A 26,535-nucleotide genomic window follows, 5' to 3' on the forward strand; every position below is an offset into this window, starting at 1 on the left:
CTGGATAAGGGACCTGGGTTTTTATTTCCTGTTTTTGGTTCTCTGAGCTAGAGTTTATGTGCTTTAGAGACAGCTTTCTGTTTTGACAGCAAGAGACCAATGTCTTCTGTTCCACAGTTGTAACTTCTTCTAGCTAATTGTAAGGGTGTGTGTGGATGGGCTGTGAAAGGAGTCTTGTCTGGTATATTTTACTGGAAGAAGGCTGCCATGATCTAGAGCTTGATTGTGGGAAGCAAAGATCATGTTAGGTTGAAAGACCTAACATGACCTAATTGCATAGTGGGAAAAATTAGGAAATCATTATCATTTCTTTTAGGTAGGCAGGAAAAAGAGATGTCCTTAGAAGAAGGGGTAGTGTAGGAGCATGTTTTATTAATAGTTAATGGAAGAAAATTAATGCTAATTTATTCTTCATACATACCGTGCAATTTGTAGAAAAGTAAAAGAATAGTTTGAAATTCTTTGGTCAATTGATAGATTCCTGTGTTAGGGGCTTAGAAATGAAACTCAACATTAAGCAGACAAATACCCCAGCCCACAGGCTACATAAATACTGAATAAAACCAGCTTTACAATGGAACTCTGAAAAGCAACGGGTTAAGAAGCCTAATGAATGATTGAATATGACCTTAGCAAAATCCCTGGAGTGTTGTTGAAAGATCATTCATTTCCATCTTAGATGTCAAGATGGGCTCCAGTAACCAGGAAAAAAAAAAAAAAAAGACCTGAAGTTGGTGCTTACTGGGTTTTAAAAATCTTTATAACGGTACTTTAGACTAATCATTTGAAGGGTTTTTTTTTTTTAAGCTGAATTTTGAACTGTTACTGTGTGGACCTGTAGTGTAGGCCCAGTGAAACCAAATTAAAAAGATAGGAATAATTCCCAAGATGTGAATGTATCAGTGTCCTGCCTTTATGGAGTAGAACTTCAAAAACTGAATGTATAGGCTGGTAGAATGTACTTTTGTTATGTTGATACTATTTTAAGAAAGACTGAAACCAAGTGATAGATCGCACTTTACAGTTGTTGCAAATAACTTGCCTAGGTTATTAGAGGAAGGTATAAAAAGCCAAACTACATTTTTCAGAAGAAATTATTTTCTTGTTTTTTGAAGAAATGACAAATTCTTCTCTGTTACATTTTAAAAATATGTATTGTTAATACTGCATCAGCAAATGTTAAGTATTTTAGTGAACAGTCTTTATTGTGCATACTCTCTGGAAGCTTCTTAAGAAAAGTGAATTTTGTCCATTTGTTTTTTTCAAATATATAAACATTTACACATGATCTCAATTAGCATATCCTGGATAATATCAGAATAGCTTAGAAAGAAACATGAAAATACTCTGGTTGACTAAAGGGACTGTGAACTGTATTTATTACTCTTTTATATTAATGTACTTACAGATAAAGCAGTTTATTATTAGGGATGGGAGCAGAATGGAAATGGTGTTGGGATGGTTGTCTCACCCCTGCTGTTGCCTCCCTTACTACTTCAGAGAGGAGAAACTTGGGAGGAAAAGGCTAAATGTAGATGAGAGTGGGTGCTGCCAGTTCTCATTTGCCTCCTAATCCTTTTGCTAATGTGAAAATGTCAGGCCTTTGTTCCCATCTAATTTTAGTACATCCTGGCTAAAAAAATGTTAGGATGATTTCCAACTGTGGAACTTTGAGGGGCGGGTGTGGAGAGGAAGAGTAGAGGAAAGAGCAGTTTACATTCCATATCCGTCTGCCTTTCTGTGACAGCACCTAGCTCCTACTGTTGATTTTGATAATGAAATAAATTTAGATGCGCCGAAGCAGTGATAATTAGGTTTTCTTTCCACATCATTGGTAAGAAGCCTAGTTGGAGTATGAATGGGGAACATCATAGTGTGGTATATGATAAAGCATACTGGGCTGAATTTAAGCACTGTATGCAAGCTTTGGAAGGAAGGCCTGAGTGAAAACTACATGTTGTGTTCAAATAGGATGATTCAGGTCCATTTGGGTTTCAGGATCAACTGTTTTTATGCTGTTATTTTGAATGAGAATGATTTGTTGATTTTTGAGAAGCTGTCATAAGCAAGACACACAAGTCTGAGCCATTTATCCCCTCTGCAAACCCCAGTAGGCCTAAGCGGAAAGCTCCGATTTCACGAAGGGAGCCATTTGGGTCAAAATATTGATAATATAGTTAGTTCAAGAGGTAGGATGGAATTCCACATGGCTTTGTAGTTGGAAGTGTCAATTACTGTGGTTATTATTTAATTAAAAAGTAATTAACTTAATTAAACAGGGCAGTTCCGAGTATTGGACCTCACTATGAAATAAACTTGTTTCCAAAGGTTTGTTCAGTTAGCGAGCTGAGGTTTCCTATTGGAATCTCTGGATGATAAAGATGTAACTATAAGAGATCATTTGTTGAGTTCATTTGATTAATAATTTGCAACAAATAAAATAGATCATTTTCTGAGCTTGGAATTGAGTTGAATTGATCTGGGTTCTTTCATTTTATAATTAAAATCTGTTAAGTAATAGAATAAATATCAAAGGAAAATGATTTAAAAATACTAGATGGTCATGGGTGGAGTTCTGTGCTAATCTCAGCCATTTGTGAGCTCAGGCAGGAGGCTTGTAAGTTTGAGGCTAACCTGGGCAACACAGTGAGACCCCTTTAAAACAAACAAACAAACAAACAAAAAAACCACAACTGTTTGGTTCTAAGAGGTAAGACTATGCAAATCATTCTCTTTTTCTGAACTTGAGTTTTTCTTTCTGTAAATCAGGAGCATTCAGTTGGTGATATTTAAAATTCTGTACTCCTGCAGCTCAGGTTGTCATGATACAATACTGTAGACGTGGGGGTCTTCACAGAAATTGCTTATAGCTCTGGAGCCTGGAATTCCAGTATCTAGGTGCTGGCAAGGTATGTTCCATGTTGAAACCTTTTCCCTTGGCTTGTAGGTGGCTTCTCTGCCTGTGTGTTCCTGTGACACCTTGTGTGTGCTAGTGGGGAGGGAAGGAGAGAGAAAAAGGAGGCTCAGTGCATAAACTGGTGCCTCCTTTTTTTTTTTTTTTTTTTTTTAAAGGAGTCTCCTTTTTAAAAAAAAAAAAAAAAAAATTTGTAGTTGTAGATGGACAGAATTCCTTTATTTGCTTATTTTTATGTAGTGCTAAGGATGGAACCCAGTGCCCCACACATGCTAGGCAAGTGCTCCACCACTGAGCTACAGCCCCAGCCCAAGTCTCCTTTTTTTTAAGGGCACTAATCCACATTCTTCATGACCTCATCTAACCCTAAATTGCTTCACAAAAATCTCACCTCCAAATATCATCACCTCAGGGGTCAGTACTTCAGTGTCCCTATTTGGGGAGGAAACCAACATTTAGTCCATAATTTTTGAATATGATCTAAGGTTAAATAGATTTCTACTCTGGGGACATAAATACTCCAGTTTTTGCTAAATGTCAGTTGTTAGATAATTTGATGGCTCTTTTAATCCAAGGTGTCTGTATATGAAAAAATGTTTGTGCATGTAATAAAATACTTAAAGTGATCAGATAAGTATTTTTCAATCTAAAAAAACTCTGCATGCTTTGTTAAACTTTGGAGTATTGATTGTCTCTGACATATATTTGATAATGCAATTTGTATTCATTTGACCATAGAAATGATTTATCCAGTAAACTCAGAAATTTACATTTTATTTAGTTCACTTCCATTTTACATATAGAAGATAGAGATCAAGGTTAAGCCTACGGAAAATTGTGATAATCTGAAGAATCTCCCTGATTTGGTTCTCCTGTGCCCCAACACACCCAACTGCACACATTCATAGGTAACCTAATTTACTACTACAGTCCCAGGGTTTGAGACTTTTGCCTTCTCATGTCACACAGACATTGGTTTTGAGTCTAGTATGTGGGTCTGCCCTTTTGTACCCTCTACCTTTGTGGGCTTCTGTCAGTTTGTCCTTGTAACTGCTTAGCTCCTGGATGAAACTGAAGTATTGTATTGCTAGCAAAGTGCCCAGTTGTATAATAGATACTTAGGGTTGTTTTCCTTTCCATACATTCTTTGAAGCAGCTTGATGGAGTGGAGAAAATCAGTGGTATAGTCTTTGCCTAATAAGGTTGTGAATATTAAGGGAGAAAATGAGTGTAAAGCAGCTTAGCATGATTCCTAGCACACACTAGTGCCAAATATTCCTTCCTCCAAGGACCCTTCTTTCCATTGGGTCTAATATGTTGAATTGTTTGGAATTTTACCACCTCAGTTAAAATATTCAGTTATGTTGAAAGGCTTTTGTGTTCTGGGTATGATTAAATGCGTGAAGATACTAGGAGGAATGGTAGATAAGTGAGAGGGAAGATCTTGGAACAGGTGGCCTTTTCAAAACTTAAAAAAATCATACTGTATAGGTCCTTTTCCCCTTGTTTCTGGCTAGGGTTGGTGCTGGCACACCTTTTAGTTAGCTAAGGAATGGAACTGCATGTTGTGGTGCCAGATTTTCAGATATCCTTTATGACTTGTTTCAGCAGTTGCTAACACTGCTCAGATTTAGATAGTTTGCAGTAATTAATTATTCAGTAATAGATATAGTTATGATGGAGAAAATTTTAATATGGAGGCATTTGAATTGAAAAATGAACAAGGATATGGTGTACTTCCCTTCATTAGATTTGAGTGCCATGGTGTTATTCCAGGTGATATCAACAGGAACCCAGAGGAGGTCTCCAGATGATCATGCATTAGGCAGTTGATAGCATCGAGTTTATTTTATTTATTTTTTTAGTTTTTTCCATATTTTTATTACTGCATTATGTATATAGAGCGTTGGGTTTAAGTGGGAGTTGTTGAGTTGGATTTGAGTCTTTTACTGACTAGTTAGGAAGTAATGGCTAAGATTTTATAATTTGTTTTCACCTTGCCTCATCCAGATTTGATTTCTTTGATCTCTGAGTCATGTTTATTTCCCTTACTGAGTTAATGCCATTTATACTGGTGTTTTTAAGTTAGATGTTGAGTAATATTTTAAATAGTTTATGTGATTTGTTCTTAGTTTATACTGGAATTGACAGTATAAATATGTAAAAGTGTGGTGAACCAGTTGTTTATGCTAGTCTAGAAAACATTTGATTTTCAGATTTATTTCTTTAAACTTTTTATTGGTGGAAGTGAATAACTCAGTGTCTAGAGTGTCTGGTATGATGGAAACGTTGACCAGGGTGATGTTGCTTTCACTAGTTCCTTCCAAAGAGCTTTAGTCTTTAACTTGTTTTAAGAAAGTTCTATAGATTGAGCAATGTAGTGAGGTCCTAAGCAACTTAGTGAGACCCTGTCTCAAAATTTTAAAAAAAGGGCTGAGGATGTGGCTCAGTGGTGAAGTGTCTCTGGGTTCAATCCCTGCTCCTCCACCACCAAAAATAACTATAGTTTACAGAGATGAGATCGGTAGGACAATGTACCTCTTTAGAACAGAACATAATCAGAGCTTCACTTTTTTATATCAGGTGATTTAACAGTACAGTGGTTAACTAACCTGATTCTGATCAAGTATAAATTAAAGCAAAAGCTCTTTACTTTTGATTACTCTAACAGATTAACAAACTGCTGAGGAAAGTTTAGAAATTCACATGCTAATATGTAAGGTAAATGGTCTTTTTGCTGTAATCTCAGTAACTTAGGAGTCTGAAGCAGTAAGATTCCAAGTTCAAGGCCAGCCTGGGCATCTTAGCAAGATCCTATCCCAAAACAAAAATGGCTGAGGTTGTAGATGTACCTCAGTGGTAAAGTGCCCCAGGATTCAATCCTCAGTACTGAAAACAAATCAAAATGAAAAAACTAACCTCTTCATATTGTTCCCAAGAATGTTCTCCCTGTTGGAACCAAAGACTGATTTTTTTCCCCCTTGATATTTTATTTTATTTGAAAATATTTTTTTAGTTGTCAGTGGACCTTTATTTTTATTTACATGCGGTGCTGAGAATTGAACCCAGTGCCTCACACATGCTAGGCAAGCGCTCTACCACTGAGCTACAATCCCAGCCCCCCCGCCCCCCGATATTTTAAATCCAGTCTTTTAGAGTGAGCATTTAAGCTATGTGAAATCATGAACTATACCTGGGTTCGCTGTACCAGTTTTTTTCTATCTAATGAAGGTGAAATTTTTTATTTTTAGGGAAATAGGATTGTAGTAATTTTTAAGTATATCACTAGGAATGAATTTAAAATGAGTTTTTCTTGAAGCAGTGATTTGTATGGCAGATAGCTGACAGAAAAAGTTTGGGCTTGTATCTCAAATATTAAATGTGAATTTCTCTAAAGAATATTTAGGAAAAAATTGAAATGATTTTCATTTGTAGATAGTAACATAAATATTTAGCCTAGGTATACGGTTGAAATATTTTCTAGATTAAACTTAACAGATATACCAATATGAAGGTAGTATAACTTTTTTAAAGCTGTTTTTGGTGACATTAGTGAGGCAAACTAGGTTATAGATGAAGTGATATTAGAGTCTGCTTCACTTGAGATCATAAACACATTAGCTTTTCAGTCTTACTATTAGAATAGTAAAACTGTTTGGCAAATTTTCATATGCCAGTGACTGAATGTAGATAGTGAAAAGCCTTGATTATACTTTTTTTAAACCATGTATAAACTTTTCAATGTCTGCTTTTTATGCTTGTGTTTTCTTACAGCACATAACACCAGTAGATGCTATTAACTTTGCATACAAAGAGGTAATATGAAATTGAAATAAGTTTTAACTGTTACTCTGTTCTTTTTAGCTTACTTTACCCAGAGCTCTTCCATCCAGTGAGTTGCAAGCGTGACATTTGCTGTGTTTTCAGCACCTGCCAACTTGGAAACCAGGGTTTGTGCTCAGGACGTAGGCTTACAACCCACACTTTGTGGTGCACAATGCCGTCCCAGCTGGCATGCTTTCATACCTCAATGGTGCTAGACATTCAGTTACAAAGCTTGCGGCTTCGCATGCTCTGCTTTCAACTCTTATTTTGTATCAAAGGAGTGAGATTGGTATCATTAAATTCTCCGTGGTGGTGATTTTTCAATGAAAATAAATTTGCTTTATTTAATTCTTGGATCAAAAAGTAATTTTGTCTTAAAGAACCAAAGAGCCTCTTTAAAAAGGTTAAAATTGCACACGTGTGCCCATGAGTTGTGCGTGTGGATCATATATATCTGTATATGACATATATAGCTATGTAAATCTCTATCTATATTTGTATATATATAAATGATTCAAGCCAGAACTATAATTAATTTTCATTGGCTGATATAAAGGACAATAGGAAAGAACAGAAGGATTAGTATGTCATAGTAGATTGGGCTATTAGTTGTAGCTGGACATAGATGGGGAAATAAAGACTTGTTTTTATGAATAAGATCTGTATAAAATTGCCCCCATGATAGGTTCATTTTTGGCTTCTAGCTATAACCAGAAACTTCATGTTTTCCAAAAGAAGTATATTCTACTAACATTTTCAGTAGCCAGTCTCTTTGAAAGCATTTCAGGTGGATTTGGTGATGTCTGTCTTTCCATGATGTATTATAAGCAATTTTTAAAGGTTTTGCTTGAAAAAAGATCTTTTCAGATGTAGAAAGAACAGTGTGAAATGTGAATGACTGGCTTTTAATACAACAGTTGTGACAAAGAGGCAGTGGCTTTTAGAAGCTGAATAAAGGGGTTAATACACATGCGTCTGCATACTGCTGTTGGGCCCAGTGTATAAGTGTTTGACATTTGTTTAGTTCACTTTGTTAGTCTACAAAGAATAGTATGTTATTCTCTCATACCAGTTTCTGATTTTTTAGCGGTGAACTCTTAAAACCATAAGTACGGAGAGATTTGACAGGGGAATCTGAACATTCACTGGCACTAGCACTGTTTTCAAAGCCTAGCTCTTTGTCATTTGAACATCACATTTATCTGGTTCTAAAAGGCATAAAATTAAACATACACTAACTGCCTCAGACACTCCTTAGTGCATATCAGAACCCAACCTTTACCCTCCTCTGTCTGCACAAATGTGCTTAGGTGAATACTTTTATTAGCTTGTTGATACAAGTTATAGTTGGTTACACCCTGTCTTAATAAAATACACCCTTATTGTCTTTTGTTGCTTAAGAGCTTTAAACTGGAATGAGAAGAGCTCTCTAATAATGATGCTCAATTTCAATCTCCAGGCAGTTTTGAGTGGATATATGATGCATATTGTGCACACAAGCACTCTTCTGTTTGGTAGCCCTCCCATGGGGGATCTAGGAAACCAGTGTTTCTGTGCTTTTTCCCTGGGTCTCATATATTGGTCTTGGAGACTGTAAGTTATCCCTGCATTTTAGGTGTTCCATGGTCTAATCAGGCTAGTGTTTGTCAGAGACAATGGAAAAAGATACAAGTGATATTTTTCAGATTATTTATGAATTTATTCTTAAATTGAGGTGTGGATTTGTGTTTAGGTGCCTGATTATGCTCTCAATCTGGTTCTAATTTGGTTGAATGGTAAGGATTGAACAAGGTAGACAGTTGTAGTCCCCTACCCACAGATTGCAACTTTTACACAGTTTAAAATTCAGAGTTTGGATAACAACCTTTTAGGTAGGATTTTTTTTTTTTTTTAAGTGAAAAACTATGAAGATTTAGTACTAAGAAATGTGGGTATTTTATTATAAGACTTATTACAACGTGGGGAGAGCCTACCATATGGAATCTGACACAGACCTCAGTGTATATATTTTTAGCCTTTGAGGATTCACATTTAGAAGATGTGAAATATCTATTCCTTGAAGTTAACTCAGCTTAAGCAGGAATTTTAGTTCTAAACATCAAGAAAGCCTCAAACCAGAAAAACAGGCTGCTTTGGGTTGGAAAGAAGGAGTTACAGCAGAGGAGGTACCATAACCACCATCCTTGGAATTTTGTGAGATTAACATCATCCTGAAAGCAAAAAGAATAATGGTTGCAATAATTGTTTCCAGGCTTAGGACCCCTGGATCTTGTTTTTTAAGTTGAACCGATGAACTAGTAATTGTAGGAATAAACTGAATGTTTGCCAGCAGGAGTCACTCTAGTCCTCCTAATAAAAGTTAGCAAATTAAACTATATCCTTAAAGCTCTTAAAGGCTGAAGTGGTAGATACTGTGATAAGATAGCTTTAGGGAAATACTTTTTTTTTTTTTTTTCCTTATGTGCAGCAGCCTGCTCAATTTAGTCTTGCGCCTTCCTTTGTTCATTCTTGGTTCTTTTTTCTTTTATAAATTGGCCCTTTGTTACATTTTTAAAAGAAAAGTAATGTGTATGGGTAAGGATGTCAGTATTTAGTATTCTGCATATTAGCTTATTTCAGTTTCCCTGGATGAACTGATTATATCCTACATCATGTACTTAAAATGAATAGACTCATATCCTTTCTACTGACTGTTGAACCTCCTAATCTTGTACCAGAATCACTGGAGTGAGCTGTAGTGAGTGTGAAAGGAGATGTTAGCTCATGTTTTTCTGAAAAGAATGGGTCCAGTGTGATGACAAGCTGAAATATTTCAGCAATAGCCATGAAATATAATCGTTTCCCAAGTGCACACAAGCTCAAGAAGTTAATTGTTCATTTATGTTTGATACAGGGATTGAAACATTGGATTAAAACCAATTAAATGTTCCTAGAAGCAACAGAAAAAGTTTCCTGATTTATGAATAGAACCATTCAAATGGCGCAGACACAATCCATGTAAAGTAATGAGGTGTTTTGTTTTTTTGGCAAAGCAGAACACAAAACAGGCATAGGGAGTTCTTTTTAAAAACCTCTTTAAAAATCTTTTTGGATAAAAGGTCAATAAAATAACATCCATCAGTAGGAAGGAGTAATGGGAAATCTAGGGCTTCACTCACAAGGAAAACAATCCCCCTCCCCCAGGTGAGCTGCACAATGAAAATACTCTGCTTATTCTATCAGGGTTACATTCCTGAACTTAAGTCAACATCCTAAGTTACAGAGCTAAACATGCTCTGCCTCTGCTTAGCAACCACAAATCCTTCCTTCGCCAGTTGCCTGTATTTTGGACGTGGCTTCTGAAGTGCACATTCTTTTATTTCGGTCGCGCCCGGAGTTGGGAAACGAGCGCTTTATGTTCCCTAAGTGTGACACACTGAGAGGTCCCCCTCCCCTGCCTCCTGCAACCACAGAAACGATCGTTTCTTTTCAACCTCAACACCTAACAACCCGGAAGCTGGACGTCCGAAGCCCACGCGGCCCAGTTTTCGTTCCGGCTCCTGCGTGGAGGGCGCGGAGAGAAGCCCGTGGGGTCTTGGCCGCGAAGCTACGGTGGTGGCGCGGCCGGGGCCCGCGTCCCGGGGGCCACTTCCCGCGTCCCGGGGCCTCGCAGGCGCGAGCTCGCCCAGCGGCGCGCGGCTCAGCTCGCAGGACGCCCTCTAGCCCCGCCGGCGGCGCGCCGCGGCACCCCCACTCCCCGCCCACCGGCGGCTACGCGCACTGCACCCTCGCCCGCCGCCGCCGCTGCCGCCGCACGCCGCCCGGCTGCTGCACGCCGCCGCCGCCGCCGCCGCCGAGCGCCCGGCCCGGGACGCTGCCCGCAGAGCGCCGGGCTGAGTTCACGCAGACGCGGTCGGTCGGCCCCGCGGCGGCGGCGGGCGCGGGCGGCCTGGCCTGGGCGGGTTAAAGGGACGAGTTGCGAACAGTTCAGGAAGTGACAAGTCGATTTCCTCCTTCCCGGGAGCCGCTCGGTACAAAGCGCTCGGCGCCGGCAGGAGAACGTGCGCGCGGCGGACGCGCGGCGGGCAGCCGGGACGACTTGGCGAGCGCCGGCGTTGACGGCGCGGGGCCCGCTCCCGGAGCGCCCCGCTGCGCACAGTAAGCGACCTCGGGCCGGGCGGCGTCGGCGGCGTCAGGGGGGCTGGCCCGAGCCGAGCTCCCTGGGTGTGCGCCCGGCTCGCGTGCGCGCTGGGCTTGTCGTTTTCCTTTCTCCTAATATTGTTTCCCCTTTTTTCCGCCTGGTTTCGCGGTCGCTTTGGGTCGGGTGGTTTCCGCCGGCACCGGGTCTCGCCCCTGGTGCAGGCGTGAGACTTGTCAGCGCGCAGTCAGGGGGACGGGCAAGCCTGGTCGCAGCGGAAAAGTCTGCGCTCCCCCGGCCCGGGGTGCCGCCTCTGCATCTTAACTTGAATCTTGGTTCGCCGCAGCAGCGAAGCCTCCGAGCCTGGGTATCTGTGCGGCCCCGCTCGCCCCGAAGTTCCGCATCGTTTGCAGACAACTCTTTTGTTCGCGGAAGTTTGCACCCGCCACCCCTGGGATGCGGGCGCTCGGCGATGAGCTCCACGACTGCTGGACTAGCCGGTGCGGTCGTGATGGGGGGTGAGAGGTCGAGGGCGTTCTGTCCTGGGAGGGCAAATCCCGCGGGGTGGCTACGCCAGAGCTTGTGGGGTGGGGGGCCGCCCGTGCTGGCGTGGCTTTTGCACATGGCGAGGAGGGCCGTCAGGCACAGGCACACTGTTCGAGTCACATTTTTGCCAGTCCTTGATTTGCAAGCCTGTGGGAGTCGGGTTCCCTGCCCCGGCTTTCTCTTGGTGGGGCGGGGACGAAGGAGGGGAGGAAACCCAGAATCCGGGGAGGGTCCGCGGTTTGGGTTGCTCCATGCCCTTGCCCAGGAACTCCCCACCCTCGCGGACTTGGGGAACAATGCTTGTGGTGTGGAACTGGGTGCTGGAGCAGCGTTGAGTCGCGCGGGCTGGCTTGCTCGGATTCCGAGTCTTCGGACGCCCTCAGAGGCCGGCCTCCCTCCCTCTGACCGCCCGGGTTCATTAACACGTACTGTACTTAGTACCACGGTGAACAAAGAAAAGCTCTTTGCAGCATTTGATGAATGGGATTCTGCCTCCTATAGGCCACACTCCGAGTCTTCCATACGGTGCAATCCCGACTCGGTGGTGTTGGGAAAGTGGCCCCCGCCGTGGGTTGCATTCCGGGGCTCCTGGGCAGGGCATTTATGCCGCCGTTGCTGCCGCGGCGCTCGCATTGGCGGAGCTGGTGCAGATGGAGCCAGGCTGACGGTTGTTCAACAGGAACAAATGTTTGTTGAATTGTGTGGTGGAGAAAAGGGACTGTTTTCTATTGACTGCTGCAGGAGTTGGAATGGCATTGTTTATGGGCCTGGGAAACCAGGCAAGCGTCTTGTGCTGCTTCAACATATTAGCAGACTTCCAAATGACATGCTAGCATATGTGTTCCCAGCAGTCCCCACCGGCTGGATGGAGGATCCCTCCTTGCTCCACATTCTGGACTCCAGGTTAAAATATGCTACCTGGTTGGAGAACTTGGGAAGGAATGGAGTCCTCTCACCCTGGGAAACTCCCTGTCCTGATTGGGGCCAGGTTTTGGTTGCATTTTGATTCATCCACTTAACTGTAACTTATCTTAGTTACAGTTTTGATACTGTATTGCAGGTCTGGAGATTTTCTTCCCCCTCGGCCATGGACTAGATAAAGAGCAAACAGCTACTTGTTCCAGTTGATAGGCCCCTTCTAGTGGAAGATGGTTTGGGTCTAAGTTCAGGATTGGTAGCTGTGACTTCACATGGTTAGGTCTAGATGCTGAGGAGCAAGGCATGTGCTGATCCAGCTTCCAGGGCACAATTCTAGGCCAGAAATCTAGGGAGAAGCTTGGGGAAGGCCTGTGGTTTTTCTCCCAAGAGCTCATCCAAAGAGCAAGGTGATTTTAAGACCAGTTCAAATGATTTTGTCCAAGAACTTATTTTCCCCTGAGGTGAGATTGATCTGCAGTTATTTTAACATCAAAGACAAATTAAAATAAAAGCTCACAGTGTCATTGTTACCAAAGTGGACTTGAAGGTTGTCCCAACCATGTCAGGACAAAGCGGAGCATTTCACTGATTTGATTGGTAATGTTTTAAATCACTTTCTCCTTTCTGTTTTCAGCTTAGGGTATGTCGTACATAATAGCGTTTTAGAAGTTCATCAAGTTCTTTTGGAAAGAGCCTTAAAATACCTTGCAGGGTGGCTAAACTTAATTGACATTTTACAGGAAACCCTGGTGCTATTTCCTGGGCTCTTTCTCTGCCCCTTTTTATTCTTTCTCTTCTCTGCTGCTGATTCTTTCATTATCCCCCAGCTTCCCATTCTTCGAGTTCTGATAAAACCAGTGGGTTGGGTGTCCTTGAAGTATGTCTGGTGAGCAGGGCCTGGTCTACCATGGAAGCTCAGAAAAGGCCAGTGGCTCTCCTCTGTTCAGGAGGCTGGAGAGGGAGGCGTCAGTGCTGGGAGCTGGCAGCAGGGGACGCTGAGGAGCAGTGAGATGTCTGCAGAGCTCTTTAAAAAAGCAGACCCTTAGGGAGATCAGAAGAGTAGAGGAAAGAGACCAGTGCGGGGAGGGAAGAGAGAAGGGAACTGGAAAATACTGGGGGACATTAGCCAAATTATATTATTTCATGTGCGTGAACGAATATGTGACAACGAACCCCACTGTTATGTGTTATTATAATGCACCAATAAAAATATGGAGGAAAAAAAGCACACCCTTCTCACCTACTACTCCACCCGTGGGCACAGAAGACTGAGTGTCGGACCCACTGTCAGGCCAGTTGATGTTTTATACAGGCAGTGTGCCTTTCTGGAGTTAAATTGAATACTGCATGGAAAATTTCTTATTCTTGCCCTTAAAAAAGGGGGGGAAAAAAAGGCTGAAATAAGCAAATACTCACTCAGATCAGCACAACCCCCATCATTACCACCACCATGCACACCTCTCTGATGTGTAATAAAAGAAACCTGCAGGCATAATTTGTTATGTAATATGCTGATAATACAAGTTTCGGTTTTAGATGGAAACCAGATGTGGAGGACTCTCTTTAATTGATCCAGCAAGGGGGAGATGTTAGTAGATGAACTCGGCCCTGCAAAACCCAAAGGTGGTTTATTTTTGTTTTTATTTGAGAGGCGAATCCCAGCCTCCGAGCTTTTCGAAGGTCTTTGCCTCTCAGCTTCTGCTTTGCTGCAGCTGTCCTTTCTGTCAGGCTCCTCCTCTCTTGAAAGAGCCAGTTTATTGCCAACTCCAGGCACATGGCTGGCTCTGGTGGGGCTCAGCGCAGCTTAGCTCTGCTGGGCTCCACTCCTCCCGGCCTGGTCCAGCTGCTGCCCTGTCCTCCACCCAACAAAACAGGGCTTGCCTGAGGGACTTGGGTGCTATGAGGAATGTTGACTGGTCTCCCTGGGCTTCTTTTTAAAACATCTGATCATCCAGGGAGAGTTTGTTTAAACTTGTTCAATGAATATACTTTTCCAAAAATCACCGACTCCCCTTTTTGCTTTGTTTCCTGCCTACCTTTATGAAGATTCATATATATGTGTATATTCTTTGCGGGGAGGGTAACCAGGGTTGAACCCAGAGGTGCTTTACCACTGAGCCACATTTCCAGTCCTTTTTATTTTTTGTTTTAAAACGGGGTCTCACTAGATTGCTCAGGCCTCCCTAAGGTGCTGAGACTCATCTGGAACTTGCCATTCTTCCCCCTGAGCTTCCTGAGTCACTGGGATTACAGGTGTGTACCACTGTGCCCAGCTATGAAGATTCATTCTATACATAGTCACCTTTACTATGGCTTAGGGTTGCCTGGGATCACTGACTCCATTAACAGTAGTTTCATTTCGTGCTGGGATGTGAACTTTGAAAACAAACCCAGAGGCTTAGATATGCTGATGTGCCCTGAGACTTGCTTAGAAAATTTTTGTTTTAGTGCAGTTTACATTAACATGATTAATGACCACGCCACTGAAGTCTATATTCAAGAGCAATTTACAGTCCCCTAGGGTTCTTCTTATGGTAAAGTAATTTTCTTTGCCAGACAACATTGTTTTAAGGTAACTTCTTTGATTCTTAATCCAAACCTCCTGTGCATGTGGTTTTGGGTCAAGGTTTGGGCTTTGGAAATTTGGGGTTGTGGTTTTGGTGGTGCCTGTCCTTACCTTACCAAACTCTGGCCAGAGGGAACCTGAATTCTTTTCTAAGAAAGTTCTCTGAGATCCTGAGCAGCATTTGGTGCAGTATGGGTTTAGCATAGGAAGAAATATCCAGAGGAAACTTGGCTTCAGGGTGACTTGGAGGGGATGCTGGGAGCTTGGAGCTGAGGACAGATTTTTTCCTTGAAGGGACTTGGAGATGCTTAAGCTTCTGAAAAATAGAGATGTCTTTTTTTTTTTTTTTAAATTTTTAACTTTTTAAAATTGTTAAATGTAGGTTGATTGAGAGGGGAAATGCTGATGGGTGGGTCTGAAAGCAGCCTTAGGAACCCGAGAAAATAAAAACACATTTGAAGGACTCTGGAAGATTTTGCATTTCAAAGGGTCTACCTTGTAGACTTTCACATCACGTCAGGGGTTACAGAGAAGTGTGACAGGCACCCCCCCTTCTTTAACCATTCTCCCTCTCTCCTGCTGTGGGGGCTGCAGGGGAGGCTGCCTTTTGCATGGGGGATGGGTGTAGCTTGTCCAGACCACGCAGGAAAATCCTGCAAGTGAGTATCTCTTATATCTCTTAGGCATCTGTGGTCTCTGGAAGGACTTTTTCCAGGGTAGCACTCAGGAAATAGAAGGCAAATCATGTTGGTAAACAGCTCATTTGACCCCAGAGTGTGGTGGCAGGCCAACTCCTGACATGTCCGCTCGCTCTTTTCATTCTCATGTTAAACAAAGAAACATTTTCCCTCCTGCATTGGAATGATGTGACTCCTGAGGATTTAGCCCAGATGGGTGCCATTTTTTTAAGGACTCATAGCAGCACCCACTGGTTCTTGAAGGCGTTGCCTGGGACTGGGGCTTTGATACACTCCTAATTTTCAAAGCCAGCCTGAAATTAAAGCTGAAGAAACTGAGGCTCAGAGGGGCCAAGTAACTGGCCCAAGGCTGCACAGCTGGAAGGCAGAGAAGCCAGTAGTGCTATCTGGGTCTGTCTGGCTTCAGAGTCTGCTTGCTTTCCATAAGCCATGCTATCATTTGGGGTGTTCGTAAGATAGAGGCACTAGGTTCTGTTTTATCTGAAAGCATAAATTTTGTTTAGTCTTGTTAACACCGCAGGGAAACTTAGAAGTTTTAACTGCCTTTTCTCTCTGCTTCTCCCTTTCCTATGGCTTTTCTTTTTTCTTTTTTCTTTTTTTTCTATTTTGCAGTGATTGAATTCTTTATCTTCTGCAGGACCAAAGGCATTGCCTCAACTGGGGAGACTGAAATGTTTTGCTTCATCCTTACAAAAGACAGATTCACAAGAAAATGTAATTATTCCCAGTGACCTTCTGGGGGAAACAGGAAATAAATCTGGCAGCTCTCTAGAAGCATCACCATTTATTCAGATTCCATTTTTCTATTCAAAGAGATTGTTAAAAGGGTTTCCAACTTCTCCTTCTTTTTTTCCGTTTGTGATTCAGACATCTAAAAGTAAATTATGTGGTGGTGTTTGCCACCCCAAGTTTGTACAGTATCACATTTTATTTACATGCCTAAAGTAATCAAATAACTACACACAGTTGTGTATCTTTCATCATGGAGGAACTTGGTACGCCCCAGCCGGGACTGAACAGAGGCCTTGCATTCTGTCTTAGGCAGATGGCTCTTTGCAGGTTGGTTCTGGTTTGTATGTGTGTCTCAAGGTGGGGAGGGTAGGCAGAGTGAGGCTGCCCGTCTCAAGCAAGGACTGCCCACCTGGGTCCGCTGTCTTTTCTGTCCCTGAGGATTTTGTGGGGCAAGGCTGGGGCTCCTATACTACTCTAGGTTTCTAGAAACTAGAATAGTGGTTCTCAACCTTGGCTGCATTTGAGTTTTTGGGAAGGTTTAAAAAAAATCTGGTCACCCAGACTTGATCCAGGACCAATCATATTACAACATCAAAGAGAGAGAGTAGGACCCAGATATTGGTATCTCTAATGTTCTGAGTTGATTCTAAGGACCAAGGGCTGGAATAGACCCCACCATACCTGGTTTTCCTTTGTAGGGGGTTGGGGACCTTCCTATGCAAGAGTGGAGCAAACCTTTCGGATTTCCTGGTGCCACCATGTCTTGGTGAAGGAGGATCTGAAAGGCACCCACCCCTGGGTGAAGTACCAGCTGTGGGAGTCATTTAGGTAATCCTGCTTCAGGGCCAGGCCATGGGCAGCACTCACGTTTCAGCCTAGTCTCAGAGCCACCTGCTCTAGCTGGGCTGCTCTGGCTGCCCTCTTGGCCAGTTCTCCTACAGGCCTGCTTCCTCCCCTTCTTGGGGCCTGGAGGTTGGGCACATGGTCTGCCATGGGGCCTAGGGGAAGGAAGATGTAGTTTGGTTCTAGGGTGCATCTTGATGCTTCTCCATGAGCGATTGATTCTTTTCACCCAGATTTGCAGGTGAGTCACTCTGTTAGCCACTTGGTTATACCTGGCAGCTTGGAACTGTCCTCCCACAGACTGACTAGGGGTCACGTTTCATAGGATTGTGTTTAGAGTGGCCTGGGCCTTGGTGAGCCAGAGCTTCTCTGCCCTGCTGACGAAAGCTGCTGATAGAATCTGGTGGAAGAGAGATACACTTCCAGGGGCCAGGGAGCTCTCCCAGGGCCACATGCCCGTGCTTAGATGGGCACAGTAGATTCCCCGAGTCCTTGATCTCTGGAGTTCTCTAGGTGTGGGACCTCTTTCTGGCTCATAGGATGGTCTGCTTTTGCATAGACTAGCAGGCGAACTGAATCAGCATTGAGAATTCTTTAGTCAGGGAAAAATGTGCTCAGTGACTCTTGGGTAACTCTGGCAGTCCTTGCCATTTTTGACCTCCTCCACTGCTATGTGCTCTGGGACCCTGTACTTACTGAGAGCTTAGGCTGAGACTCTGCTTCTCCTGCTGCTGGATGAAAAGTGCAGAAATCCTGTGGGGCAGGCTCAGGGGAGAGGGCATTGGCCTCTGCCAAGTCTATGCCTTGGCTCTTCTGTGCCCTGATGGTGGGCAGTAGATAAGGGCTCTTCCCCCTGCCAGGAGGTGGGTTTGGGCAGGCAAGGGGAAGGGAGAGTTGTTATTTTTTTTCAGGTCTGTTATTCCCACACTTGTCCAGCAGGTGTTGACGGGACCCTGCTGAGTGTCCGGCAGGAGGTGGGTGCTTTGCTTCCCTAGTTCACTGGCTTCTTGGCTAAACCTGGCCAAGGGACAGCCCCATTTTGTTGCTAAAAGTGCTGTTGCTCAGAGACATTACCTAGTGCCATGGGCTTTGACCTCGGTCCTCTGTTCTTCCCATGATGCCACTCTTCCTCTCCATCCAGGGCCTACAGTACAGAGGTGGCAGATGTCTTGCAGTGAGCAGTGGGGCCCATTCCATCACCCTGTGAATGTTCCCTGGCAAAACTGACCTGGCACCATACTGATGCTTGCAGGACAGGGCTGGGGCGGCTGGGCCGCGGGGCCTGCTGGGTGGGCCTCCAGCTCCTGGAGAGCTGGGCCTCTCTGGGGCCTCTGTGTGTCCTGGCAGTTCCCTGCATAGAGGAGGTGGCTCATGCAGGTTGCTGCCGCTTTCTGCCCTGTCTGCCTCACCCCATGGAGGCCACCTTCCCTCCCAGGCTGCATCCTGGCTAAAGCCTGAAGTGCCCTGCTGGACAAAGAGCAGCTGGGAGAGGCCTCTGCTGCGCCTGGAATTCCCCTTGCTCTGGCATTCATGTTGGCCAGGGGCCGGGAGTGCAGGGAGGTTCTATCTGCTGGCTGGGAGCAGCCTCTCTGGCATGTTTGGAGGTGGAAAGACAATGTCCTCTGTAGCCGGCACCTCCATGCTGTTGGTGAGGAGGAGCCCGTCTCCTGGGGACAGGGCGGGGGTGGGTAGGAGGGAGGTATGGTATGTAGAATGCAGGGGAGCTGCTCTGGCATGGTCGTGGGGACTTGGCCCTGGGAACCACCCTCCCTGAATTCCCTCTGGCAATCAGATGATTGAATTTCCCAGAAGGTAGTGGGTGTAATGCTGCTTGCACCCTGGACCTAATTTGCCCTGGGCCTCAGGGGCTCACCCTGCTGGTCCTCTTCCTGGTGTCCTCAGGAGCATCACTCAAGAGTCTGAGAAGCCCCTCGCAAAGAGCAAGGTGCTATGCAGAGGAAGTGAGGCAGGACAAACAGAGGTTCTGCTGTGAGGTCCAGGCAGCCTGCATGCTAACAAGGGCCTTCCTGTGCTGCAGGAAATTTGGGGATTGTTCAGCATCAGAGAGGAGCTTGGGCCAGAAGACCCAGTTCCACATGCTGTAGGGCCAAGGCGGCTTTCAGCTCTGAACTCAGTGCCTGGCTTCACATCCACCCTTGGTCGACAGCGTGCCCTCAGCAGGCAATGTCGCCTCAGGTCGGCTTCCTGCATTTGTACTGTGATGAACGGAGAGCACTCAGCCCGCGGGTTCAGGGCACGGTGTGTGTCCACGGGTGGGAACCCTTAGAGTCCAGTGGCCATTAGTGCTACTTGGGGGACAGATGGTGGGTTCCTAAGCTCAGTGGTGGTAGGACACAGGACAGAGCAGAGGGACTCACTCTTGAACCAAGCCTGGCTGGGTGGGTTGGCTGGGGGACAGCCTTTGCTCCCTGGCAAGTTTTCTTCTCAGATGGCTTATGATTTTTTCGTAAGGAAGGGCTGAAGGTTTGTGTTGTAATTAGTTTGCAGTGTATCTTTTAACAAAAGTTAAGACTGGTGAAATCTTTTAAGATTTCTTTTTGGCAAACTAAATCTCTATTTACCACAAGTGATTTAATTTGGTCCATAGAAAATTAAATGTGTGTATGGGTCACAATGTGGCCTCTGAATCTTGGCTTTGCTCTGACTGGCAACTGGGAGTGAATTCTTTGGAAGTCTTTATGGCTGCATCTAGCAAGACGAGGGTGCAGGGTCCACTTAACCACCTCTGGGTTTTCTTGAGATTCTCTGCAGCTGATGTCTTTTTCATTTGGCCCCTCTTTTCTGGTTGGGACACTGCCTTGGACAGCTCTAGTCAGCATCCTCTTAACTCAGGTTATGTGGCTGCTGTGGGGGTTCCACCCACAGATCCATGTGGGTGAGATCTGACTGCTCTGGACCCTAGCCAGCACCTGAGCATGACCATGGTCTCCTCACAGAGCAAGAGCTTGTCTAAATTCATCATGGCTTTTCAAATAAGTCCTTGGCCAAATGGCAGAGCGCAGGGCCTGTAACCCCCAGTGGTGTCTCGGTTTCTTTTGGCACAGGCTGCCGATGGTATCTGCCTCTGCCTTTTGTATCTTTTGAGCATTGCTCCTTGCCTGCCCTGGCCCAGTGTTTTGTGGGGTAAGCAGGAGGCACAGTCTTGATGCATAAGATTTCCCACTGGACTTGCTGGGGGGAAGCCCTTGTTATAGGAAAACTTGATATTACTGGGTCCTATGAGAGGACTCTGGTTTCAGGCTGTGGCGACCCTTTCTCTTAAGGAACTATGGTCTTAGCCTTCTCCAGAGGGCCACAGAGGTGGCTGGGCTTGGGTGGCTTTGACACAGACCCTCTTATTGGGCAATTTAGCCATGAAACTTTCTGATGGGCTGTAGGAGAGGTAACTAAGACATCCAGGCTGCCTCTGGTTCAGTGATGTGACAGCTCATCAGCTGAGCCCAGATGTCCTCTTCAGGTGTGTTGTTGCCTGTGTGGTGAGCACAGGACACATCTGCCATGGTGGTCACCTGGCTTGCCTCAGTTCACCAAGTAGTACATGCCACTGGGTCAGACCTTTCATGAGGCCTGCAGAGCCCCGAGATGAAGAAACTGAATCCCATTTTCAAGGTGCTCCTGGGCTTGTTCTCTGGATATCAGGCCGCGGCCAGCCTTGGAGTTCCTGCTGTGGGCCTGACAGTGTGCTAAGAGTAGGCAGGTGTGTGCCCAGCAGACCCTGTGGAAGCCATGGGCCGGCCTCTCGAGCGAGGCTCTAGGGAGGAGGGCAGGCAGGCTTCTTGCAGGGGACGACATAGGCCCAAGTCTTGAGGAGCGAGCAGGGACCAGACAGATGGAGAATGGAGAGGAGTAGACAGTCGCACCTGGAGAGCAGTGAATGAACAGTGGTGTAAGACGGTCTCTTGGGGCCTTGCGGGGCACCTTGGCACGTGAATGAGAAGTGTGCAGATGAGGGAGCTAAGCTGGTTAGGGTCAGGGTGGCAGTGGAGTGGAGGTGAAGGAGTCTAGTCTTGAACCCTGAAGTTTAGGCTAGAGCTAGCTCATGGTGTGCTGGTGCTTGCGATTTAGAAGGCTCAGCATCTGCAGAGATCAGCATCTCAGCAGAACAGGTTTGGAGCAACTTAGAAGCCACTATGTGACCTGGGAGAGAGATGGTTGCCAAGGGCAGGGGGAGAGCCATGGCCAGGGGCAAGCAGCAGTCAGCCAGCTGGTGAGGGAGTGAAAGGAAAGTAGAAGGGGTCCGTCTTTTCCAGTGGGCCTCTCTAGGGGCAGTCTTTCCTGTGACACTGGCCAGGGGCCCAGCCCTTTTGACCTTGGAGTGACCTCCTGGGAGCGGTATGAAGCTAGCTCCTGGGGTGGCATTTTCATCTGGGGCCACCTGCTAGGCCAGAGAGATGTGCTCTTCGTGTATTTTTAGTTGCAGCTTGCATTCAGCAGGGGCACCGGGATTCCCAAGAGCGCCCCACGCCTCTTGCTGGTGCCTGTACTGGAACTACAGAAGTCAACAGGAATAGGACTGTTGGCATGGCAGGAGTTGAAGAAATCTGATTCATTGTAAAACTACCTTTCCTCTTCCTTAAAGGGAAAAAAATCTAACCACATTAATGTGATTGAAAAAGGAGCTTCGGCACCCCTTGGGCTCTGTCGCAGCGCGTTCTCCAAGGGTGGGGGAAGTTGCTGACACAGACACTTGAGAATGGCCTGCCTGGGTCACCTGACCGCTGGTGGCTGGTGCTCCTGAGGCCTCACTGCCCTTAGATGCCAGCCCAGATTCCAGGCCCAGTTGACTGTGTGGCATGTGACTCAGGCTTGGAGAAGGAGAAGTAGAAAAATAATGAGGCTTCGAAGGGCATAGCTGGGATCAGCAGTCCGTCTCGGCCTTTTGGGCAATGTTTCTAAGCCCTGTAGGTCTCCTCGTTGACGTTCACTCCTGAGGAGGGAAGGAAGTTAGTTAACTGCAAATGGACTTCATCTTGCCAGCGGGCCTCCCGTTCACTTCCTTCCCAGGGAGGTTAGCCAGGGCCTTCACCTCCTAGAAGGAAAATTAGAAGAGGGGTTGGGCCTGACTGGGTGTAAATAGGCCAAAGGGTGAGCTGCAAACTGGAGTGAAAAGTGACTTGGCCAGAGATGGATGGAAGCCAAGACCCTGTGTAGGTCAGACCCCAGTTGCTGAGTGTGTAGAGTCCGCAGGTGAATGAGCTTTTACTTGCTTTGGGGGATTTTTTTCTTTCTTTCTTTCTTTCTTTTTTTTTTTTTTAAGCTTGTGTGAGGTTCAGGCATGTCCTTCTGGATTACTGAAATGGCTCCAGGAAGTCACTGTTATGGGATACGGTACTTTGGCACTGCAGTCTCTCCACAGCATGGCTGGCAGGTGTCTGTTCACCTGCGGAGCGCTCAGGCCTGTCAGCTTCCTGCCCAGCTTCCAACCAGTGTGAAAATGCCTGGCGCAGCCTGTGAGGGAACAACCCAGCACAGCCACTCCTGGGGGGTCATTGGCTGAGGGAGACCAGGTGATGGTCTCCTGATAGGCAATGAGTGGCGTGGCCAGTCTTCAGATGCCCCTGGAGACAGAGGGCCTAGTGTTTAGCCCTGAGCTGTGGCTGAGGAGCAAACTGGAGCTCAGGCATTGCTCCCTGTGAGGCTGGGTGCCCAGTTCCTGTTTGACCTTTGCTCAGTTTTTGGCCCAGCCCCTGGGGCTGCTGGTGCCAGCGTGGTGATCATGGTGGTGGTATCTTAGGTCCCAGGGGAGTACATGGTGACCCTGAGTACCCTCTGCTGTGCTGGGGATGGTCTTGGTAGATGGGGCTGAGGAAGGGAGGCAGTCTGGTGTCTCTTTATGGGCAAGAGTCAGTGTCATGCTCAGTAGAGGAGGAGTCCAGCCTTCCTTCCATTTGGCCGAGCCTGCTCACGTGTGGTCTCTAGAGCTCCAGGAGGAACTGCAGAGAGCGTCTCTTTTTGGCTCCCCTTACCAGGTAGGGTAGTGGAGTCCCCTTGGGGCAGCAGTGCTGGGAAGAAGGACAGCCAGGCTTTCACAGCTCTGCAGCGCACCAGGCCTTGTATAACCCTGCCTGGTGGAGGGGCCACCTCGTACAATGTGCTCCTGTGGTTACTAGAGGTGACATGGGGCCCAGAACAGGAACTGGGAGAGCTCAGTGTCTTAAAACCCTTAAGAAATTATTGATTTGGTGTTTCTTAATGACTTCCGTTACAGAAGAAGCCACTTACAGTACAAGTGAGTGTAGACAGGCAGAATCCTGGGGAGGGTGACATCATTTGGAAAAGAGAGGAGGAGAGAGCCCAGCATGGAACCAAGTAGGAGCCCCAGCGCTGTTTTTTCTAGTCCTGTTCGTTGATTGTGTCTGACTGTGAACTACCTGCTTTGCTTCACTTTCGGAGCTTCAGGTGCCACGTCCTTGGACTGGGACTGGTAGTGCCTACTTTATGTCATTGGGGAAATACAGAGGAGAGTCAGAGCCCCCAGGACTTACTGTTTTCATCCCCTCTACAAGTACTTTTTAATGTCCAGTGTGTGCTAAGTGTGTTGCAGGCTTCTCATTCGATTCTTACAGCCACCTTTAAGAAGTGAGTACTACTATTATTTGTTTTATAGGGTTCCTGGGTATAGAACTTGGGGCATCTTGCATGCTAAGCTTGTGCTCTACCACTGAGCCACACCTTCTGGCCCTTTTTCCCCCCTTTAAGTGAAGAATTTGAGATCCAGTGAGATGCCCAAGTACGTCCACTTGGTTGAAAGTAGTTCTGGATTTCAGTTGCCCGCTCTCTTCTCTCAGGAGTAGGTCCACTGTAGCCTGGCAACCAAACCCGGCCCACTGCTTGCTGTTATAAATAAAGTTATGTTGGTACACAGCCACACCCATGAGTGTACACAGTATCTATGACTGCTTGGACACTACAGTGGCAGAGTTTGTAGACCAAATGGTCTACAAAACCTAAAATATTTACTCCCTGGATCTTTACAGAAAGAACATATACTGGGGGCTAGGGAGATAGCTCAGTTGGTGGAGTGCTTGCCTTGCAAGCACAAGGCCCTGGGTTCAATCCCCAGCACTGCAAAAAAAAAAAAAAAAAAAGAGAAGAAAAAGAAAAAACATGTACTGGCCTCTTCTTTATATGCACCCTCTGGACTTCAGACAGGCTGTTCAGTGTGGCAGCTGCTAGATGCATGGAGCTGTTTAAACTCATTCTAATAAGCGAAATCAGAAATTCATTTCTTCAGGTGCACTGGCACATGTCACGTGCTCAGCAGCTGCTGCATGGACATGTTTGGACAGTGCAGATCCAGAACCTTATCTCCACTGCAGAATGTCCCATTGGGATGGGGGACTCTGGGCTGGCTTCTAAGGTGTGGAGAGATCCAAGTTCGAGAGCCCGAGAAATTTAGAAGAGGCATTCTTGGGAAAGAAAGGACATTGGAGCTTCCTGGCCAGAAAACAGAATTGGGAAGTCGTTCGTTTGACTCTGAGGGGATGGAGAAATATCTGCTGTGGCAAAGGGAACCTGGGCCTGACTTGAGCTGCCTCCAGACCTTCTGTGTGACTCCATGAGCAGACCACTGCCCTGCAGCTCTTCAGCCTGTGACCCCAGCTCCCTTCTGACTCAGAGCTCCCTAGGGCCCTTGGCCTCCAGCTCTGCGTGTCTAGTCCCCATGTGTAGGTTGCATGCGGGGCCCAGTGGAAATCTGCAGAAATCTGCTTTCCTGTATTTGGATCCTGTTCTGTTCTGGACTATCTGGACCTGGCAGGTTATACCACTGTTCCTATGTGCTGGGGTGGGAAGATTTCTGATCTGATGCAGTTGCTATCTTTTCCACGAGCAGCAGATAAAGAACTGCTTTATTCACTCAAAACAGTGGCTCTTATGTAGCACGAGGAAGGAGGATGAGTTCCAGGTCCTTCAGCTAGCTGATGTCATGGTTCTTCTTAAAATGCTGTCGTCAGCAACCACTGATACAGTTTGGTGAGTTGCTTGGAGCTGGGCTAAACTGGAACTCTTGCCTTGCTTGGCCCAAATAGGCCTGGAATGGGACTCGCCTGGGAAGCTAATCAGGGACAGTGTCATTTGGAGTTGTGAAGGCACATGTGGAGAGCATGGATCTCCAGTCATTGGAGCCAGGCATAAGCACCTTAGTGTCAGAACCATCTCCCCACCCTTGTGCATGCTGACAGCGTGGAGGGAAGCTTTGTGGCTGTTTGCACCAGCCGGTCGTGTCCAGGCTGGCTGCACTGGCATCCCTGAGCTGCGGTGCTAGGAGTCCACTCTGCAGGAATTCACTTCTTGGCCAGTGCCCACGACCTTTATATTGGGATGAAAATATTTGTAAAATGTAAGAATACCTTGCCTGGAGGACTTTTCAGGGCTAGGTCAGAGTGAAAAAAGGAGAGTGCCAGATAAGCCTGGTAAATCTACCCTAGAATAGTTGCATGAAAGAAATGCCTAGTAAGGAGGAAGTTGGGGTTAGGAGGCTGTACGTGGAAACATTTTTTTCCTTCATGCTTCAAAAGGGGAAATGGCCCTGGAAGGCCAGACTTGATTGCATGTCTCCCCATTCTCTCTGCACCTTTGACATTCTACTTGCTTCCAGCTGGCCACTCCCATAGTGGTCTCCTCTGTCTTCCTTCTTTATCTGCTTTTGGAGGGTGAGATCATGGCAGATCAGGCTGTGCCTGGAATTGATCACTGCTGTCCCAGCACTCAAAAGGGGGGGCAAATTCTGTGTGTCCCCAAAGAACCCTGGTAGAAATAGGTATGGAAATGTCCTGTTTTTCACTTGGAAAAGTGGCATCTGTTGAGCACCTACTGTGTGCCACACTTTATATACATTTTTTTCCCCATGAGATTGTTTCTTGTTCATCTGTTGGTGACTAGCCTCCCTTTATAGGGAAGGAACTGAGCTTGAGCCATGTCCCTGAGAGTGTGGACCACAACGGGCTGATGCCTGGCTTGGAACCCAGCTTTCCTCTGCTCCAAAGTCTTCGTTCTACCCAGTTTTGTCCCCAGTTGTGCACCAAGCTGCTCTTTGAAAGAGAAATCTCGTGCTCTTTTGGATGGGTTCCTTGGTCACATTTTTATCCTGGCCTGTGGGCAGAGAAGTAGGTTGCTCTCTGTGGGGTGACATTTAAGAAAGCCATCGAACTTTCCCTTTGAATGTGTTGTTATGGTACAAGAAGTCTTCATTTGTCCTGAGCTATTTTGAAATAAAAGGCAGGAAACTCCCCTCTTGTTTCTATATCTTGCATAGAAGTCATCAAAACAGCATCCTCTGTTCTGTGCAGTAGTGAGCAAGGAAGCAGCTGTTCTGTTCATGATGACCTGTCCAGAACTGGCAGTCTGGAGATGT

At 45.9% G+C, this 26,535-nt stretch overlaps 1 protein-coding gene across 6 annotated transcripts in view; it reads left to right on the forward strand.

Annotated features, from left to right (window-relative positions):
* Positions 1-26,535, forward strand: part of EEF1AKMT2 (EEF1A lysine methyltransferase 2) — a 75,507-nt gene that overhangs the window by 30,826 nt on the left and 18,146 nt on the right. For 2 of the 6 annotated variants that reach the window (XR_013763478.1, XM_079137796.1), the window contains one exon: positions 6,779-9,260. The exons of 2 other annotated variants lie outside the window; for them this stretch is intronic. Coding sequence is in view for 1 of the 4 variants with exons in the window: in XM_079137797.1 (XP_078993923.1) it covers positions 6,779-6,810 (32 nt within the window). In the remaining 3 variants the exon portion in view is untranslated. Of the gene's footprint in view, positions 1-6,778; positions 9,267-16,221; positions 18,808-19,197; positions 25,155-26,535 lie in introns of those variants that run through there. 2 more of the 6 variants (XR_013763477.1, XM_079137797.1) reach the window with 2 other exon arrangements.

Source organism: Sciurus vulgaris (assembly GCF_902686455.1).
Source record: "Sciurus vulgaris genome assembly, chromosome: 4".
NCBI classification, from domain to species: Eukaryota; Metazoa; Chordata; class Mammalia; order Rodentia; family Sciuridae; genus Sciurus; species Sciurus vulgaris.